Source organism: Ursus maritimus, unplaced genomic scaffold (genome assembly GCF_017311325.1).
Source record: "Ursus maritimus isolate PB19 unplaced genomic scaffold, ASM1731132v1 scaffold_16, whole genome shotgun sequence".
In the NCBI taxonomy this organism is placed as follows: domain Eukaryota; kingdom Metazoa; phylum Chordata; class Mammalia; order Carnivora; family Ursidae; genus Ursus; species Ursus maritimus.
The window spans coordinates 6,162,643-6,183,252 of NW_024424008.1; the positions used below are offsets into that span (position 1 = coordinate 6,162,643).

General features: G+C 42.3%; 1 protein-coding gene across 4 annotated transcripts in view; it reads right to left on the reverse strand.

The window, feature by feature from the left end:
• Positions 1 to 702: 702 nt before the first annotated feature.
• IRAG1 (inositol 1,4,5-triphosphate receptor associated 1) overlaps positions 703 to 20,610 on the reverse strand; it is an 82,767-nt gene continuing 62,859 nt past the window's right edge. For all 4 annotated transcript variants that reach the window (XM_008683771.2, XM_040630780.1, XM_040630778.1 and 1 more), the window contains 3 exons: positions 10,556 to 10,675; positions 9,064 to 9,198; positions 703 to 4,098 (listed from right to left, as the gene is read on the reverse strand). In XM_008683771.2, the coding sequence (XP_008681993.2) occupies positions 3,855 to 4,098; positions 9,064 to 9,198; positions 10,556 to 10,675 (499 nt within the window). In that variant the 3' untranslated portion in view covers positions 703 to 3,854. The remainder of the gene's footprint in view (positions 4,099 to 9,063; positions 9,199 to 10,555; positions 10,676 to 20,610) is intronic.

Below are 20,610 nucleotides of genomic sequence, written 5' to 3' on the forward strand. Positions count from 1 at the left end.
TGCAAGAAAGACTGAAAAATGTAGTCTAGCTGTGGAAATCATGTTGGTGAAAATTCAGCAGTCTTTAGCACAGCAAAATGTATTAATTTTAAAAATTAAAGGAGACCAAAAAAACCATACCCTTAAATACAGAGAACAAACTGGTGGTTACTAGAAGGGAGGTGGGTGGGGGGATGGGTGAAATAGATAAAGGGGATTAAGAGGACACTCTTTTGATGAGTACTGAGAAATCTATAGACTGTTGAATTGGGCACCTGGGTGGTACAGTGGGTTGACTATCCTACTCTTGATTTTGGCTCAGGTTGTGATCTCAGGATTGTGAGATCAAGCCCCATATCGGGCTCTGTGCTCAGCGGGGAGTCTGCTTGAGGTTCTCTCTCCCTCTGCCTTTGCCCCTCCCACTCATGCTCTTTCTCTCTCTAAAATAAATAAAATCTTAAAAAAAAAGAATTATTGAATCATTATATTGTACACCTGAAAAAAAATTGTAGGCTGAGGAGGTGTAGGAAACTAAGATCGGGAATGAAGGAGAAAGAGGGGAAACAATCCAACCCCTAAGAGGTAGCCCATAGTACAGTGACCCAAGGGCTGGTGACTTTTGGCTTGGTTCTGGGAAGCACTAATATATAAGGGTATCTAATCAGGATTGGGGCAAAATTGTGGCTTAGCTCCATAAAGTAAGGAGGCATTTGGCTACTGCCAGAGGTTTGGAAATTGCTTTTATTTTCAAACTCAGGTATGTGACACTCTATAGTTCAATGCTAGCACACCTGTGTGAAGTTTAACAACATTAGGAACTGACAGCCAGTGATAACACAAATCCGACCTCTCCCTTTCCATATACTCTCCCAGGCTGTACACTGGGAATGATATATATGGATTTTGTGGCAGCCAGAAAGTGAAGGCCCTTTTAGGAGGTGATATCAACACAAACTACACATCACTGAAACTTAAGATAGGCACCCAGAGTCCTAGGGCTAAGCAGAAATGTCAGACTTCAGAGGCATTTTGAGGGGAACTTTTATTTTAGATCAATATCACTGTTGGAAAGACAGGGCCCATTTCTCTCCATTTCACTGCCGCTTTGGTAATGTTCTACCTGCTTCAGATCAAACTTTGCTTTTCAGAAAAGAAATGCTGATGAGTACTTTTTTTTCAGGAATGCCCTTGGAAATGTGGTTACTCTTACAGTTCTTCTTTTCTTCGACCTTTCTTACAGAGTACTTTGGGTGAGGGCCTATGTTTGGAAGTACACTTGCAGGCTTTTCTATGGAGTAGCTGGAGGTTCAGGAGCTCACTGTAGCTGCTCTCCTGGCCTTTGTTTTAATTGGTAACAAAGGTGGGACCCCTGTGGCCAAGTGGAGAGTGGGCCAGCTCAGCCTGCTCCTTCTTTAAGGGAGGCTGAGACTGAACATTGCCAGCATAGAGTCCTGCCCCACAGCTACTGTCTCTGGAGCTCCATTTGCATCCTGCCTGTGACTCTGAAGGCCTAAAAGATTTTTCAGCATGTCCAGTCCCCCTGGTACAGCAGGGAAAACCATCTTTCCAGACCCCCAAAGTCCCTCTGTCTTGATCTGCACCTCTTTACCTTAATGGCACATTCTTGGTCAACCCTGGCTTGGGCTTCTCTCACAGTGCTTTTCTAGTCCCTGTAAAGGATGCCCTCCCCACCTTTAAACAACATGCTGTTTTACAGTAGGGCTGATCTAGGTGGGTCTTTCTGAAAGGAGTGGTTGCATCAAGCCTGGTCCTTGAGCTTGGAATGGTGTTGCCAGTTAGGTCTCATTTTTGCTCTTTCACAGAGTAGACTGAAAAATAATAGAATAAGTTGAGGCTAATAAAGATATTTTTCTTATTGAGATAGTAGCAGTGATGGTTCTGGGACTGGGAAGTGTGCAAAACGTCATCTGTCTCTAGGGTGTTGTCTACCACCTCTAATTCTCACTTGTTCTTTTGGCCAACATTTAATGACACCCTCCTATGTATCAGCCACCATGCTAGGTACTTACCCCAGAGAATGGGTCAGATATGGTTCTTGTCTTTGAGCAAAAATAGCAGGGGAGATAGACACACAGAAAAGTTATTGTGATATAATGCCGCAGTTGTCAATAATGAAGATGTTTAGAGAGTACAGAAGAGGGTGTGACCTATTATGTGAATAGGGAGTCAGAGCGAGATCATCAAAGCCTGTATGGAGGGGATAATTTTTGCATTTGGTTCTGAAGAGTAACCAGTAGAAAAGAGGAGAATGGCGGAAGAAAAACTGGTGAGTGGAGGAAAAGAACTATGAGAAAATGATTTAGTCTGGGAACCAGAAATAATCTGGAGTGGTTGGAGGGCTACTTGGGGAAGCGGGACTGAAATGGAAGGTATGCAGTTAGGAGACCACTGGAAAAGGCAATTTTGTGCAGGGGCTTGTTTGCCTGGGTTTGAGTTCCTGGCCCATAATTTACTAACTGGATGTACTTGGCAAGTTGTGTTTTTGTGGTTCAATTTCCTTATCTGAAAATGGGGAGATTAGTACCCACCTCATAGTTTTTTTCTTTTTCTTTTTTTTGGATTAAATGAATCAATACCTATATAAAACCTATAACAGTGCTTGGCTCATAGTAAGTTCTATATGAGTGTTAGCAACAAAACAACATCAACAACAAAACAAAAACAAGAGCAGAACAACCACAATAAAACCCACAAGAAACCAACACCCCCCAAAACTGATGAGGGATGAATGAAAGCAGTGGCTGTAAAGGTGGAGCAAGAAGTCAAATTGGAGATGGGATGTGCTCCTTCAGTTTTATGCCAAACAACTGGGAACGCTCTGAAACATAATAGGGTTGGAAATCCCATTTGAACTAAAGCACTAAGGTGCAACTGCATGTTTGCATGTGGGCACACAGGAGCTGAAAGCACACTGTGTCTCCTTCACCTGAGAGGTGGGTTAACTGCTCTCAACAGGAGAGGACAAATAGGGAATAGACTGTGTTATACAACAGCTTAGAATTAGCACTTGAAATGGAGACCAGCAAGTTCGCTGTTGAAACCATGAGTTTTCAGTGCTTTTCAAACACCTTAAATCCATGTGGAGAGCTCATTGAACAGGTGCCTGGTGACTGCCCCACACCTAGTGAAAATTCTGTGTGTTGGCTTTATCCAGAACACACACTGAGAGCACATGTTTGGAGGGTTGTTGGCTTCATGCACATGCATGCTGTGTGTATGTATGTGTTGTGTGTGTATACAGATGCATATATACTGACTCACATCTTCCCATGTCATTTCAAGCACTGGTCTAAATTCAGCCTAAATATTTTTCTGAGAAATCTTTCCTACTTCTGTAAAGAGAAACTCTGGTTCCAAAGGGGAGGAGGGGAGGCTGAAGGAGAGTCAGTGAGGATAAGATAGGAAATGGGATGATATTCATGTTGTGACTCCAAATTCTAGGTCTGATCGTCAGGGTCAGTGTTAGCCTTTGGACATAATTAATTCGTCTTGATTTCTGACTACAGAGAGGGAAAAGGGGAAGGAGAGTGAGCTTCTTACTATCTCCTGCAGTGAAGGTGTTTTATTTTCCCCAGCCATCTGAGCTAGGGGCAGATGAGTTTCCCTTCTGTTAGAGTTCCTTGGTAAAGGTGACTTCATCCACCAGATGCTTTACGAGGGCAGTTTTGTTGATCCTCCAAGAACATCAGTTTCTGTATATGCATAGCTCCCACACGGGTGCTGAGTGTGAAAGAACCCTGCTCATTTCCTGATGGGCTAGTGGCAGCATGCCCACACCCGGCCTGAAACATTATGCTTGGGGAAGGGCAGTCAGCTGTGTGCTGGAACAGGGCACCACCTGGGTCTCAGGTTTCCTACTGCTCTGCGGGTTGCTCATGCTGGAGTCCTGAGCTCCACCACGAGTCCCTCTGGGCTGCTGAACAAGTGGATCTCCCAAGGGGCCCATCAGCCTGCTCCACACAAGAGTTATAGGAACTGTAGAGCCCCAGCACGACAGTCAAGACCAGCATCACTGTGGCCATCATCCAGATGACTTGCCAGTGCTGACACAGTTTGGGATACATGACTTGTAAGAAATGAACCAATTCTTCAAGTTTGCTGTCAAATGAAAAAATAGGAGAAGGGTTTAGTATATTAGGCACATTAAAATTTTTCCCCAGGTGATTTTAATGCCACCAGTCCATAGCCTTGATGTTGGGAGCTACTGGGCTAGAACACTCTTTTTACTCGTTTGATCATTCATTCATTCATACATGCCCTCATCTATTCATGAAATGTTCATTGATGTCTGAACTCTCTCAATCCCCAGGATACAAGGTTAGCTGACTTACACCCCCATGCATGCAGATGGGACCAGCATCTTTTCTGCACTTAGTGGTATTTAGTGATTAGTTCCAAGTTCTAATCTGTCCCCCGCCTTCATGTTCTGATGCACATTTTATTGTCCTCAGTTCCACATCTGACTGTGTTCAGAGTAGAACTGTGCTAAACCCCCAGAAGACTCTCCATGTTCAATGCTAAGTGACAAGGAGCCAGGTCAACCTCAAGAGCTCACTTCAAACCATCCCAGGGGCAACCTCTCAGTGGCTTAATCCAGATATTTTCTCAACCCCAGTAATCTTCACTCCCTATTTTCCCTTCTTCCTTTTTCTTCCCTCTTTACTCTTTTCTTTCTTTCCTCCTTCCCTTTCATTTCTCTCCCCCCTCCCCATTTTTTGGCTATTTCACTTCCCTTTTCCCTCTTCCTCTCTTCCCAACTGCCTTTCAACTTTCCCTCTCTCTTTGTGACCTAGTGAAAAGACATTTGGTCATATGGCCTGCTTTGCAGAGTCCATTCTTCGAGCTCTCTAGCGAAATCCTGGACACATTCATTAGGCTAGAATTTTTTCCTATTTCTAATCCCTTATCTATTTTTTAAAATAATATAAAAAATAAGGATACTGAGGATCACCAATGGAGGAGGTGAGAAAAATGACAGGAGGGCTTTCTGAAGATCTGGGGGCACACATAAACACTGAAATATACAGGCCATTTGCTGAGAAGTAGACAGTTCTAATTTAGTTAATAGAAAAAAGATGCCTTATGACTGATGGAAAGACTCAACAATACCTTCCTCGGAAAGGGACCAGAGGCTCAGAGTGCCTGCCTCAGATGCTAAGGTATCGACTGGTTTCTCTTCCACATGGGAACCATTTGATGGTTGTTTCAGGAACAGTTAGGCAAAGCAAAACAGCACATTAGCTGAGGGGAAAATCTGATTATTTTCACAACTGTTGGGAAGGGACATCTTGGAAATGGAAGCTTATTTTCTTTCAGCCCTGTTTAGATTTTTTAGTTTCTACTTAGACATAACTGGATGCTAAAATGCAGTCTTCCTTGGGGGCTGTATTTCCATGCTCCAAAACAAGCTGCTAGAGTGTTGAGAATCCCACTGTCAACCCACTCTGAAGTGGGACTGCTGAGAAGGAAGTCAAGATCTGGCTTTGTGACCCTTAGCTGGTCTCCCATTTCTAGCCTAGGAAAGAGTTAGAAATAGAATTAGATTAGAAATAGAACCTCTGTAGAAATCAATTTTTGATTTTTGATCTCCCATAGGGAGGAGTGAGGTGGCTTCCCTCTCCTGGGCCTAGGGAAGAGGGGCTTCGGAGATGCTGCTTGGAGAGCTCAATATGTTGAGGTTTGGGGGACACAGTGGACTGGTGTGTGCCTCACACATGAGCAGTTGGAAGAGCAAGAATCTTGCTGATGTGCTTGATGGCATCAGAGTGGTGGGCCATGATAGGGAAAGCTGTCCTTTAACTAATAGTGAGCCTCGACCGGATGTAGTCAGAAGAAGGGGAGCTGACATGGGGCGTCACAGATCCTGCCCAGAAATGCTACTTAGAAGCTGAACAGTGAAGGTGTAATTCCAGCTGCCCAAGGACTGAGAGGGATTTTAAGTGGCTAGCTAGAAGACATGCATTTGACCTTATAAAGGGACCAAAAGCTGAGAGGACCTCAGCCATGGTGTGAATGTGTGTGTACGCTGGGACATGGGAGGAGTGGTTTTCTCTAGATGTCCCATAAAGCAACACACTAATCAAAGTCAGCAAGTCAGCTTTAAACCCCTGCCAAGCCCTGGAGCTGCTCACAATACTATTCAAGTAATACCTTTCCAAACCCTTCATCTCATTTCCCTTCCCTAGCATTGATCCTAGAGAGGTCAGATGTTTCACTGGCAACACTGGAGGAGAGGGTAGAAGTGCAAGAGGGATAGAGAGAAAGAAGCCACGTTCCCCCTGCCTACTACAAGCTTCTTTCCTGAAGCGGACAAACGGCAGGAAAAAAGAAGGTTGAACTTTTTAAGTTCAGGCTTTTGACTGTTTTAGGGAACTGGCCATTTTAATTAATGAAATTAGATTATTCTTGGGACTTAAACTTGACCAGAGGACTTCTGCTTTCTGAGAGTTACTGGCAAAGTAAAGGAATCTGCCTAATATTGTCTTAAACTCCATAGAGCAGATTTGAACAGGCAGAAAGGGCTAAAGTTTTCTGTTGCACTTTGTGAGTCTCTCTTGTTTAATGTATTACTTAATGTATTATTTAATATGGTTAACATATTGGGTTGATTCACCCAAAGTTCATTTAAGCTGATCCTCCAGAAAGTAATATTTACAACAGTTTACATTATTATACAATTAACCCTTGAACAGCATGAGTTTGAACTGTGTGGGTCCACTTTTATGCAATTTTTTTCAATAAATACAATATAGTAGTGTAAAATGTATTTTCTCTTTCTTATAATTTTCTTAATAACGTTTTCTTTTCTCTAGCTTACGTATTGTAAAAATACAGTATGCAATACATATAACATAGGAAATATGTGTGAACTGTTTATGTTATTGGTAAGACTTCAGGTCACCAGTATACTATTACTAGTTAAGTTTTTGAGGAGTCAAAAGTTATACTTAGATTTTTGACTTGTGGGGGATGGGCACCCCTAACCCCCACATTGTTCAAGGGTCAACTGTATATTGTTGTAACAGAGGAGAAATTCAGACAAAAAGACTGGTGTTTGATGTGGAATCTTTTAAACAAGGGGTCAGCTGCTGGGGTGAGCCCAATGTTTTTAAAATGCACTAAGTATGATGTGGAACTTTTAATAACTTTAGACCTTGCTTATTAGTGCAATGCCAAAATTTAATGGGGAAAATTATGTTTGAGCGCAGGTGCCTGCAGGCAACTGTGTGTCTACAGAACTCAAGAATGAATGAGGGGATTTCCTGGCATTAAAGACAATAGGCTCTGAGGACCAGTCTGACTTTGGTGACACAGGAAAGGAACCTATAACTATGAGTGGGCAGTTCATATGTTAGCAGTGTCAGTTGTTATGGAGAAGATATGTGTCACTACTGGGCCTGAAAAGGGGAAGCTACACCCCTGTGATGAAGGACGAGGACCCTTCTAAGGACTGTACTGATGTCTGGTATCCATCACCTGAGGTACAGATATGTTCTCAACATCAAAAAGTAAATCCAAGAGGAAGCAAAGGTTAGGGGAGAGAATGAGGCCTCTCAGGATCAGCAGGACCAAGAGGATACTTTTGGACGATGAATGTGAAAGGCAGCCATTGCTATGTGCTGCTGACCAGGAGCTGGACAGAGAGGGACCCAGGCATAGCCTTACTTTCCCTGCAGTTTCACAAAATGGGAGGGAGCTGTGATTAGCAGCTCAAATTTGAGATCAAATTAGCTAGATAAGGATTCCAGTTTTGTGCTTTGTAAACCAGACTGTTTATATTCCATGTACTCTGTTTAGTTCTCTTTTGTTCTTTCTCAGTACATGGAAGTGTTAGAAGTTCTAGCCTGTCTTGGCTGTATGCAAAGAAGCCAAAGAAAGGGCTGTTGTCTAGGTCTCGGCTTGACTGCATTAAAGGGGAAGAAGACGGTGTAGTGACCTCTAAAATATAAGAGCAGAGGACCCCCAAGAGGGAGAGAAGATGTAAGGAGTATAGGATCCAGCTGTTTGGAGTAGGGATTCTACTTTCATTGTTAAAACTTGGGGATTCTTTCATTAGAAGAGGTGGTACATCCTAGCATAGGTTTGCTTTCAACAGTGAAGCATTTTCTCCAGCTCTCCTAGACCATTCTTCCCTTGAACACTAGGGTTGACCCATGTAGGCTGAGAACCTCTCACTCTGGCTGAATCTTCCTCCAACTGGGCTCCACTGGCTGTTCCTATGTGCTTTGAAGCATATCCATCTGACTTCTAATCTTCATTTTATTACCTTATTTATTACCTTATTCACTGCATGCATGATTTTGAGTCTGCCAGCAATGAGGCACAGACACATACCCTGTTTCAAGTTTAGCAGCTGATTAGACAGTCATTTTGGCTGGAGCCACATGGGACTCCAAGATAGCCTGGGGGTCTTGAATTAAAATCCAAGACACTGATGAGGGCACAGGTATGACAAAATGCAGGATCTATACTATGTTTATCTACATGTTATATATTTTCCTCCATTTACGGAAAAATACACTTGAAATATAAAGTACATTAAAAAAGAAAAGCCGAAGTATTTCTAATCCAAGTGAAAATCTAAGCTTATCTTGTCAGCATGGAACCTTTTGGAGACTTGCCTTGCCAATGAGTTGAGTTTTCCCCTACCCCCATCTGCTCTCTCTGCCCCTGTTCTTGTAAGAAACCCCCTCTGGGGCTTCAGGCCAGCTCCCTTGACCTTGGCTTTTGGATCATGGAGATAGCTGGGAAATGAGCTAACTGTAGCTGGTCTAGCGGGGGGACTCCAGTCAGGGTCCTTGTAGTTTCTCAGCTTCTACGAGCTCTTGATTGCTGTTAGCCTCATTCTTGACCACCTTTGACCTCCTAGATCTTGCAAACATCCCCTTGTTAACTATTTTGGCTCCTTCCTCTGCCTCCTCCCTCAACATGAGTGCCCTCCTTGGTTTCTGTTAGCTGTTCACTTAGGCCCCAGACCCACTGCTGCCCTGGAGTGGGCACCTCTAGGGATGTTGTGCAATTAAATTAATTGTGACCCATTACAGCAATGGCAAGGGCTCCAACCTGCTTCTTTGGTCCTTTTCTTCTTCCTCAGTTTCTTCTGCCTCTTCAGCTTCTTCAGGGCTTTCACCCTTCTGTTCTTCTTCCTCCTCCTTCAGGTCTTGAAGCTCTTGGGTTTTCTTTAGACCTTCCTGGTATCTGCAGGGCAAAAAGGAACAAATGAGTCTGGAAAGGCCAGGCACAGAGCATCCTTTCCTGAGTTCCTAGAGGTGGGGACTTGAACACCTCCAATAATTATACACTTCCTGTGGTTCTACACAACAGGAAAAAGCTGGGAAGCTCTACTGAATCCCAAGGTGGCTCATGTCAGTACAATTTCCCCTCATTCCTCAGTCATCCTTCCTGTTTATATGTGAATGTGTGGCAAAACTGACAGGGAAAAAATGTGGATGCATAGTCCTGACCGGGTTCTTATCCTACAAAATGTTCAGTGGAGAGAATAGTACATCTGCTTTCTGTGTAATCTGGGTACTTCAGCTTCTCACCTATAAAATGGAAAGGGTGGCCCCTATATCACAGGGTGTGGGAATGTTCTGAGGAAGTGCCAGGCATATAACTTGACCTAGGAAGGGTGACACCCATCATACTGGCTTGTTGGGAAGTTTTATGGAAGTGACAGGCCCTTATTAGGCCTAGAAAGGTACTCAGTAAATGTTTACAAAGCCAATGGAGGTGTTTACTCCCATCCATGCTTAGTATCAAAGATAGTTGTGGGTGAAAAGATAGGCTTCCCAAGAGATACCCTTCTGATGTCCTTCTCCCAGGATCAGTACTCTTTTTGCTTGTCCTATAAGCTGAATGTTTAAGACAAGCACAGTTTGGCTAGGGCAACCCCACCACAGTGTATATGGCTGCCACACAGAAGCCCACAGGTTCTATAACTATGGGAAGCTGTGTCTCCCTCAGGAGCTTTGGAGAAAGGAGAAGCTCAGGATGCTATGCCTGGTCAGAGATACTTCTCTACCTGGCTGGGCTTGGGCCCTGCTCAGTACTCTGTCCCCTTAGTGACTGACAACAGGCCAAAGGTGTTATTGAAGCTTAATGAGAAAAGGGGACATTTGGAAGTTGAGGGGACTCCAGTTTACAGAAAGAAGGGATGGCAGGGCAGTTCTAGGAAGTAGGATTACAACTGCTCCTGGGCATTGTTGATAGCAACATCACTCCTCTGAGCATGTGTCAGAAAGCGTCAGGCATCACCAAGAGGAACCCACCCAGGGGCCTTATTTCCAGACCATTCTGTACAGTGGCATTCTGGTGGCTTTCTGCCTAAAAAGAGGGAAGTCAAATTATTGCCTAACCACACCCTCTCACCCTGCTTCCTCTTGTCCTTCCTGTGGAACAGTACTGTTCTTTCTTATGTAGTTCTTTACTGAGGTGAGGAGGTCCTAGGGCCACTGGTTGCTTCCTTAAATCCTCTAAGAAACAGGAAAGGCCCGTGGGAAGGTATCTTCTGAGACCTGCAAGGTGACCTCAGGGTGGACGAAGTCTGACTCACCCCTTGTTGTATGCTTCCTCCTCCATCCTGGCCTTGGTCTCTTGGCTAATCTCCTCCAGGCAACTCAAAGTTGGCATGGGAGCAGAGGCTTCACAATCTGGGTCCCCATTTGTCTTTCCACTAGTGAGAAGAGGGAAGGAAGTACAGGGTGTCCTTTCAGCCAGATTGAGTGTCTGAAAACCTAACCATGTCTTTGGCCTGATGAGTTTTCGGAAATGAGGAAACTCATTCTAGGTTGAGTTCATTTTAATCCTTCTACCCTGAGATGAGATTTTATAAAGTCCCTAGTCTAGGAATCCTCCCTAGACCTCCAACACCAAATAATGTGCTAGCTCCCTTTTTCTTCATGTACCCAAATCCACCTTTATTCTTATTCCAGGAGATTCTATGAGTAAACAGACAGCTGTTGGGAGCTCCATAGCACTAAGATGAGGAAGACAGAGGAGGGACAAATGTTCAGTCAGAGTCATTCCATTCCTGTAGTCCATCTTTTGCTTCATTCATTTAAGTATCTACTGAGTACTGACTAAGTCACAGTCACATTAGATGATAAAAGAAACAGTCTTTGCCAACATGGAGCTTAGCAGGAGAGAATGCCCAAAAAAGGAAAGAAAAAAAATATGCAGTTAATTACAAATTGTGATAACTTTTATGAAAGACACAAACTCTGTGCAGTGCAGAAAGTAACAAGAGGAGAATCTACTTAGATTGAGTGGTTAGAGAAGACCTCTGTGAGGTGGTTTAACTGTAGTGAAGACCCGAAAGATGAAAAGTCGATCATATCTATAGCAGAGAGAAGATCATCCTAGGGGGAGGATGCAGATGTGTGAAGACCCTGAGACACAAAAGATGCAGAGATACTTGAGGAACTGAAAAGAGGCAGTGAAGCAGGAGTTAACTTTTGGACAAGATAAATTTTCAATGCCAGTGAAATATCCAGGTGGAGATGCCAAGTAAGTAGTTGGATATACCAAAGTGAGCTGGAGAAGAGCTCTAGAGGCTGGAGATTACATTTGGCATCATCAGAATATAGATGATATTTAAAGCCAGGGGGATGGATAAGATTGTCTAGGGAGACAGTATGAGGAAATATGAAGAGAGGACCCAGGACTAAGCCCTGGGCATCTCTGCCCTTAGCTCAGGTGGAGAAGAAACCTACAGAGGGAGTAGCAGCCAGAGAGGTAGGAGTAAAACCAGGAAAGTATGGAGTCCTGGGAGTCAAGAAAGGAGAGCATGTCAAGGAGGAGTTAATTGTATCACAGGTTTGTTTCTGAGAGTCCAAGTCAGATGAGTACAGAAATCTACAGATTATTAGATTTGATAATATGGAGGTCAAGAGGAGCTTTGGTGAAATGGTGAGAGTCAAAGACAGATTAGAATGGGCTTAGTAAAGGATGCGAGGCAAGAAAGAAGAAGATCTAGACACAGTAATCTGATTGGAAAGGGAAGTAGAAGAGTGTGTTGTGGGATACATAGCTGAAGAAGTGGGTCAGGGGATGAAAGCACATTTGAATGTGAATAGAAATGATCCAGTAGAGGGGATGAGAGTAAGGGGATGACCAAAGGAACAAATTCTTTGAAAAGGGAAATAGGGGGGCGCCTGGGTGGCTCAGTTGTTGAGCGTCTGCCTTCAGCTCAGGGCGTGATCCCGGCGTTCTGGGATCGAGCCCTGCATCAGACTCCTCCGCTGGGAGCCTGCTTCTTCCTCTCCCACTCCCCCTGCTTGTGTTCTCTCTCTCGCTGGCTGTCTCTATCTCTGTCAAATGAATAAATAAAAAAAAAAAAAAAAAAAAAAAAAAAAAAAAAGAAAAGGGAAATAGGGACAGACCTTAGAAAGGTGGAGAAACTTCTCAGTTATAACAAAGGGAGGAAGGAGATAAAGATGGTGGGTTCGGGATCTGGTGAAGGAGGATGAGTGGGCTCCTATCTAATAGCTTAAATTTTCTTCATAAAATGGAAGACAAGGTCATATGCTGAGAGTGAGAGGTACATAGGCCTAGAAGGTTTGAGAAGAGAGGAGGAAGTGTGAATGAGTCAATGTGAGAAGGTGGAAAACAAATACGCTAAAAAATGATAGTAGGATGGCGAGCAGTGCTGGGAGTCCATTTGAAGTATGGAAGTGTGAGTTTAAAGGAAGTATCCTGATGGCTATGCCATTCCTATAAACCCTGCAGCCCACCTAAGTTGTCTGAAATCCCACTGGGAGTCAAGCCATGGAGGAGCCGTTGAACAAAGCAAAACAGTATGCAGAGCTTTTCAGCCAGGATTCTGAAAGACCGCCAGCTGCTCCCCTCCCCAACCTCTCAGATAGGCTCTACGAGTGAGCCTTATATTTCTCATTCTTGGCATTGGCTTCCCATCCCTTAGTTTTCCTCAGACCTTGTAAAATTTATATTTCATCAGGCTGGAAACCAAAACCCATTGTGAACAAGAAAGATAACGCTCTAAAAATATCAGCTATTCATAACATTTCTCCTTTTGCAAATTATATTATCCACTCCCTTCCATGTGACCTTTGCCTAATGTGCTGTTTCCTATTTGTCCAAATGATTGGAACAGAGCAGAAAAACACAGCTACAGCCAAGGGCAGGGGAAGCAATTATTTTATGAAATATATTTATATATTAGAAATGAAATATTGATATCAGGCTTTTAATTTCTTTTATCTATAGCTGACAACCTAAGAGGTTAGTGACAAACATGTATGAAAGAGGATAGTGGAGTATAGAGAAAAAGAACCTGCCTGAGGCAAACTTGGGTTCAAATTCCAGCTCCAATAAGTACAAATTCTTAACCCTTCCTGAACTTTAGGTTCCTCAACTGTAAAATGAGCGTACTAATATGTACCTGATGATGGTACTATAGGAATTAATGAAGAAATATAAGTAAACTTTTTGGAATATAGTACTCCACAAATGATGTTTATCCTCCTTATCATCATCACTGTTAGTTATATAATAAATTTATTGGTAAATTTGGGGAACAATCTGAGGTTCTTCTAAACCTGATCCATAAAAAAATCCAAGCTGAGAAATTACTAGGTGACTATTTATATCTTTAAAGGAGAACTTGATTTATATTACTCTGACACGGCAGAATCAGAGGAACCCAGACTTTCACTATCCTCAGGTCACTGCTCTCTAGAGACTAAAACTTTTCCCTGGTAGAGCCAGGAAGCCCATTTTAGCGACCTCACCTGTGGGGCTTCAGTTCTTAACGTGCTTTTACATACATTGCCTCGCTTGATCCTCCAGTGATTAAGAAGAGCTAACATTTATCTTATGTATCAGGCTCTGTGGTAAGATTTCACTTAAGACTCATGAATGACCCATAAGATAGGTAATACTATTGTGCTCAGGTTAGCAGGTGAGGAAACCAAAGCTCAGAGAGGTTAAATAGCCAACTCAAGATTACACAACCAGTGTATGGTAGAGTTTGGATTTGAACCTGTAAGTCTGGCACCTGCAAAAATTGCCACCCATGCAGAATATTATCCCATCTGTGAGATGAGAAACCCAAGCTCAGGTTGATTAAGTGACTTGCCTAAGTTCATATTATTGGTACTTAGTAGGCCTGGCTGAGACTCTCACCATGGTCTTCTAAATTCATGTCAAGATGCCTTTTTCACACCTCCTTGAGCTCTCCCTTTCAATAGAAGTTTTTTCCTGGGTGAAATAAGTCAAGCAGAGAAAGACAATTATCATATGGTTTCACTCATTTATGGAACGTAAGAAGTAGGAGGATCAGTAGGAGAAGAAGGGGAAGAAGAAAGGGGGGGGTAAACAGAAGAGGGAATGAACCATGAGACTACGGACCCTGGGAAACAAACTGAGGACTTCGGGGGGGCGGGTGGGGGACTGGGATAGGCTGGTGATGGGTATTAAGGAGGGCACGTCTTGCATGGTGCATTGGGTGTTATACGCAAGTAATGAATCATGGAACTTTACATCAAAAACTAGGGATGTACTGTATGGTGACTAACATAATATAATAATAATAATTTTTAAAAAAAGTTTTTTCCTGGGGCTCTGAGTGGTGTGTGGGGTTCCAGGCTATCTGCTGAGTGCAGCCATTCTTGGTATTAGGCTGGGCCATGGCTTATGATGCTGCTTTCTTTTTAATTAATTAATTAATTTAATTTTTGAAATGTCCATTTAAAAGGGAAACTATATAAATAGGACCTGAATCTGTTTTTAGTGCTTCTTTTTTTAATAATAATTTTTATTATGTTAGTCACCATACAGTACATCCCTAGTTTTTAATGTAAAGTTCAATGATTCATTACTTGTGTATAACACCCAGTGCACCATGCAATACGTGCCCCCCTTACTACCCATCACCGGCCTATCCCATTCCCCCACTCCCCTCCCCTCTGAAGCCCTCCGTTTGTTTCCCAGAGTCCATAGTCTCTCATGGTTCATACCCCCTTCTGTTTACCCCTCCCTTTCTTCTTCCCTTTCTTCTTTAAAGAGTGCTTGTTTAGAATGTGAGATGGGCTGGGACAGCCTTTGTTTGGTTTAATACTGGAAGTAGGGTGGGGAGGTACGGGAAACACACAATATGTAAAATGTTTACTGTTATCTCCTGATCCCTAAACTGAGCTAATAGTTCCTTATATATCTTCTCTAACTACGTGGAAGTTTCTCACTGTGTATCTTTAAGTCTTAACTCAAATACCTTCTCCTGTGTGGAATCTTTGCCAGTGTTTTCCCCTCTCCCACATCCTCTGGTTAAAGTTGATCTCTCCTTCCCTTCATGTCCTCATCGTACCTCTGTTACAGCATAACTCAGAGACAGGGCATTTTTATGTTTTATATACCTATCCATCCCTCCATATAACTGCGATCAGAGAGAGAGAGAGAGAGAGAGCCCCTGTGCTTGAGTTATAATGATGCTTAGCATATACATATAGTAAGTGCCTTTCAGTGTTTGTTGAGTTACACTGACTTCATTGTGGCTTATCCAGTTTGCCTATCAATCTTGTAAAGTGGGCAGGTCCTTTCTGTAAATGGCTATTTCCTGGGAACCCAGTGTTTGGGTTGAGCTGAAGGAATCTCTATTCATGGCTCTAAACATGGAGCTGAGCACAGCCTGTGCCCACCCTAGAGATTTCTGGGCCAAACACAGATGGATTTAGGCATCTATTCCCAGCCTGAAATCTTGCGTGCTTTCTTTCTGGGATGATTCATTAAAATGAGATTCATTGTTTTTTCATGTCCACTGGGTCAAAATTTGTCATTGTGCTTAGTTCTCAGTAATGTGAGGGGTCCTTCAGTCAAAATGTTTTGTTTAACTGGGAGTTATGTTAGAGTCTATTTTTTTTCCATGTGGTAAACAATATTTGAAAGTGACTGTAATTCTTTCCAGTGGACAGATCTTTTTGGGTTCAGTGACATCTTTAAGCCAGTCCCATTGCCTTGACCCCTTCATACAAGCCCAGCCCAGGGGAACTGAGCTAGAAGACCTTCCTTACTCCTGTAACTCAGTCTCAGATTCCTGGGGTATGCTACTAGTTGATGGAGGGCTAATTCATTCCAGAATACTATCAGCAAAGGGGAGTTGTTCATATATTTTATGTCATACAAAATCTGTAGGCAATTTACCCTGGCTGCTTCAAAAATGGAGAAAAATGGTTATTTTGGCGATTATAGTGAAAATTGCTCTGTGGTTTATCATAATCACGCCTTTTATGAAACTAATGCCTTGCATCATTCATATCCATGGCTTTGCTCATCCCTCAGTGAACTGCTCTGTGTACACCCTCTGCTCCCATCCCACACTCTACTTCATGACCAGCCAGTCACCAGGTCATTCAAAATAGCTCACAAGACTTCTAATAAAAAAAGCCCTTAAATGCATCCTCTTGTCTCCAGTCATATTGCACTTCTTTCCATTCTTCTAGTTGGAGTGTCTATTAAAGAGGTTAAGAGCATGAGTTCTGTTATCTACTACTGTGTGACCTTAGGCAAGTGATTTTTCTGAGCTTCAGTTTCCACATTTATAAAATAGGGATATTAATAGTTAATATTGATATTAATACCTATATCATGGGTGTATTGTAAGGATTAAATGAGGTCATTAATGTAAAGCAACTAGAACAGGACTTGGCATTAAGTAAGCATGCTGTGAATAATAATAGTAATTATCACCATCATCTTATTATTTCTTGACTACTCCATACTTTTCTCACTTCAGAGCCTGGAATGCTGTTAACCTCCAGTTAACTATATAACTGGTTAAACTATATAACTTTCAGGTTTCACTTTATTTTTATTTATTTATTTTTAAAGGTTTTATTTATGTATTTGTCAGAGAGAGAGACAGAGAGCACAAGCAGGGGGAGCGGCAGGCAGAGGGAGAAGCAGCCTCCCCTCTGAGCAAGGAGCCTGATGCTGGACTGGATCCCAGGACCCTGGGATCATGACCTGAGCCGAAGGCAGATGCTTAACCGACTGAGCCACCCAGGCATCCCTCAGGTTTCACTTTAAAACTAAATTCCTAGAGGAAACATTTTCTGAGGCTCCCCTCCCCCACCTATACCAAATCTGGGTTCAGGTGCTCGTTTTCTTGTCTACTGTTGCTTTAGCAACCTGTATTTCCTTATGATATCATCCATCACATTGTATTATAATGGGCTCTTTCCCATCTGCCTTTTCCATTAGACTGTGAACTCCTGAGTGTATTCTAGATACCTAGACCTTGGTGATTATTAAAGGAATGAAAGAATAAGTCTATAAATAGTTTTTCCTACTTATGGAACTCATCATGAGCTTTATTCTGTTTTAATCTTTAAGATTAACTTTATTTTTTTAATAATAATTTTTTATTATATCATGTTAGTCACCATACAGTACATCCCTAGTTTTTGATGTAAAGTTCCATGATTCATTACTTGTGTATAACACCCAGTGCATCATGCAATACGTGCCCTCCTTACTACCCATCACCGGCCTATCCCAATCCCCTACCCCCCTCCCCTCTGAAGCCCTCAGTTTGTTTCCCAGAGTCCATAGTCTCTCATGGTTCATTCCCCCTTCTGCTTACGCCCCCTTTCTTCTTCCCTTTCTTCTCCTACCGATCTTCCTACTTCTTATGTTCCATAAATGAGCGAAACCATATGATAATTGTCTTTCTCTGCTTGACTTATTTTGCTTAGCATTATCTCCTCCAGTCCTGTCCATGTTGCTGCAAATGTTGAGAAATCGCTTTTTGATGGCTGAGTAATATTCCATTGTATATTTGGACCACATCTTCTTAATGCAGTCATCTGTTGAAGGGCATTTCAGCTCCTTCCACGATTTAGCTATTGTGGACAATGCTGCTATGAACCTTGGGGTGCATATGGCTCTTCTCTTCACTACGTCTGTATCTTTGGGGTAAATACCCAGTAGTGCAATGGCTGGATCATAGGGTAGCTCAGTTTTTAACTTTTTAAGGGACCTCCACACTGTTTTCCCCAGTGGCTGTACCAACTTACATTCCCACCAACAGTGTAGGAGGGATTCCCTTGCTCCACATCGTCTCCAAATTTGTTGGTTCCTGCCTTGTCAATTTTTGCCATTCTAACTGGTGTAAGGTGGTATCTCAGTGTGGTTTTGATTTGAATTTCCCTGATGACTAATGATTTTGAACATTTTTTCATGTGTCTGTTAGCCATTTGTATGTCTTCATTGGAAAAGTGTCTGTTCATATCTTCTGCCCATTTTTTGATTTGATTATTTGTTTCTCACGTATTGAGTTTGAGAAGTTCTTTGTAGATCTTGGATAGCAGTCTTTTATCTGTAGCGTCATTTGCAAATATCTTCTTCCATTCCGTGGGCTGCCTCTTAGTTTTTCTGACTGTTTCCTTGGCTGTGCAGAAGCTTTTTATCTTGATGAAGTCCCACAAGTTCATTTTTTCTTTTGTTTCTCTTGCCTTTGGAAATGTGTCATGAAAAAAGTCGCTGTGGCCGATGTCAAAGAGGTTGCTGCCTATGTTCTCCTCTAGGATTTTGATGGATTCCTGTCTCACATCGAGGTCTTTCATCCATTTGGAGTTTATCTTTGTGTATGGTGTGAGAGAGTGGTCAAGTTTCATTCTTTTGCATGTAGCTGTCCAATTTTCCCAGCACCATTTATTGAAGAGACTGTCTTTTTTCCACTGGATGTTTTTTTCCTGCTTTATCAAAGATTAGTTGCCCAAAGAGCCGGGGGTCCATTTCTGGGTTCTCTATTCTGTTCCATTGGTCTATGTGCCTGTTTCTGTGCCAGTGCCATGCTGTCTTTGTGATCACAGCTTTGTAATATAGCTTGAAATCCGGCAATGTGATGCCCCCAGCTTTGTTTTTCCTTTTCAACAATTCCTTGGCAATTTGGGGCCTTTTCTGGTTCCACACAAATTTAAGGCATTGAAAGTGTAGATTGCTCTGGGTAGCATAGACATTTTAACTATGTTAATTCTTCTGATCCATGAGCATGGAATATTTTCCCATCTTTTTGTGTCTTCTTCAGTGTCTTTCAAGAGTGATTTGTAGTTTCTAGAATATAGATCCTTTACGTCTCTGGTTAATTCCGAGATAACGTATGATTTTTGGTGCTATTGTAAATGGGATGGATTCCCTAATTTCTCTTTCTTCAGTCTCATTGTTCCTGTATAGAAATGCAACTCATTTCTGAGCATTGATTTTGTATCCTGCCACATTACTGAATTGCTCTATAACTTCTAGTAGTTTGGGGGTGGAGTCTTTTGGGTTTTCCATATAGAGTATCATGTCATCTGCTAAGAGAGACAGTGTGACTTCTTTGCCTATTTGAATACCTTTTATTCCTTTTTGTTGTCTGATTGCTGTTGCAAGGACTTCTCGTACTATGTTGAATAATAATGGTGAGAGTGGGCTATTATTCTTGTCATATTCCTCATCTTAAGGGAAAGGCTTCCAGCGTTTCCCCATTGAGAATGATATTTGCTGTAGGCTTTTCATAGATGGTTTTTATGAAATTGAGGAATGTACCCTCTATCCCTACACTCTGAAGGGTTTTGATCAGGAAAGGATGCTGTATTTTGTCAAATGCTTTTTCTGCATCAATTGAGAGGATCATATGGTTCTTGACTCTTCTTGTTGATATGATATATCACACTGATTGATTTGCGAATGTTGAAACACCCTTGCATCCCAGGGATGAATCCCACTTGGTCATGATGGATAATCCTTTTAATGTACTGTTGGATCCTATTAGCTAGGATCTTGTTGAGGATTTTGGCATCCATATTCATCAGGGATACCGGTTTGTAATTCTTTTTGATGGGGTCTTTGCCTAGTTTGGGGATCAAGGTAATACTGGCTTCATAGAATGAGTTTAGTAGTTTTCCTTCTGTTTCTATTTTTGAAACAGCTTCAGGAGAATAGGTATTATTTCTTCTTTGAACGTTTGGTAGAACTCCCCGGGGAATGCCTCAGGCCCTGGACTCTTGTTTTTGGGGAGGTTTTTGATCACTGCTTCAATCTCTTCCTAACTAATCGGTCTGTTTATTTTATTTTTTTTAAAGATTTTATTTATTCATTTGACACAGAGAGAGAGACAGCCAGCGAGAGGGGGAACACAAGCAGGGGGAGTGGGAGAGGAAGAAGCAGACTCCTAGCAGAGGAGCCTGATGTGGGGCTCGATCCCAGAATGCTGGGATCACGCCCTGAGCTGAAGGCGGATGCTTAACGACTGTGCCACCCAGGTGCCCCTAATCGGTCTGTTTAAAAAATCAATTTCTTCCTGTTTCAGTCTTGGTAGTTAATAGGTTTCCAGGAAGGCATCCATTTCTTCCAGGTTGTTTAATTTATTGGCATAAAGCTGTTGATAAAAGTTTCTAATGATCCTTCCTATTTCATTGGTTTTGGTTGTGACCTCTCCTCTTTCATTCATAATTTTATTAATTTAGGTCCTTTCTCTATTCTTTTGAAAAAGTCTGGCCAGTGGCTTATCGATCTTATTTATTCTTTTGAAGAACCAGCTTCTAGTTCTGTTGATCTGCTCTACTGTGCTCCTGGTTTCTAATTCATTGATCTCTGCTCTAATCTTGATCA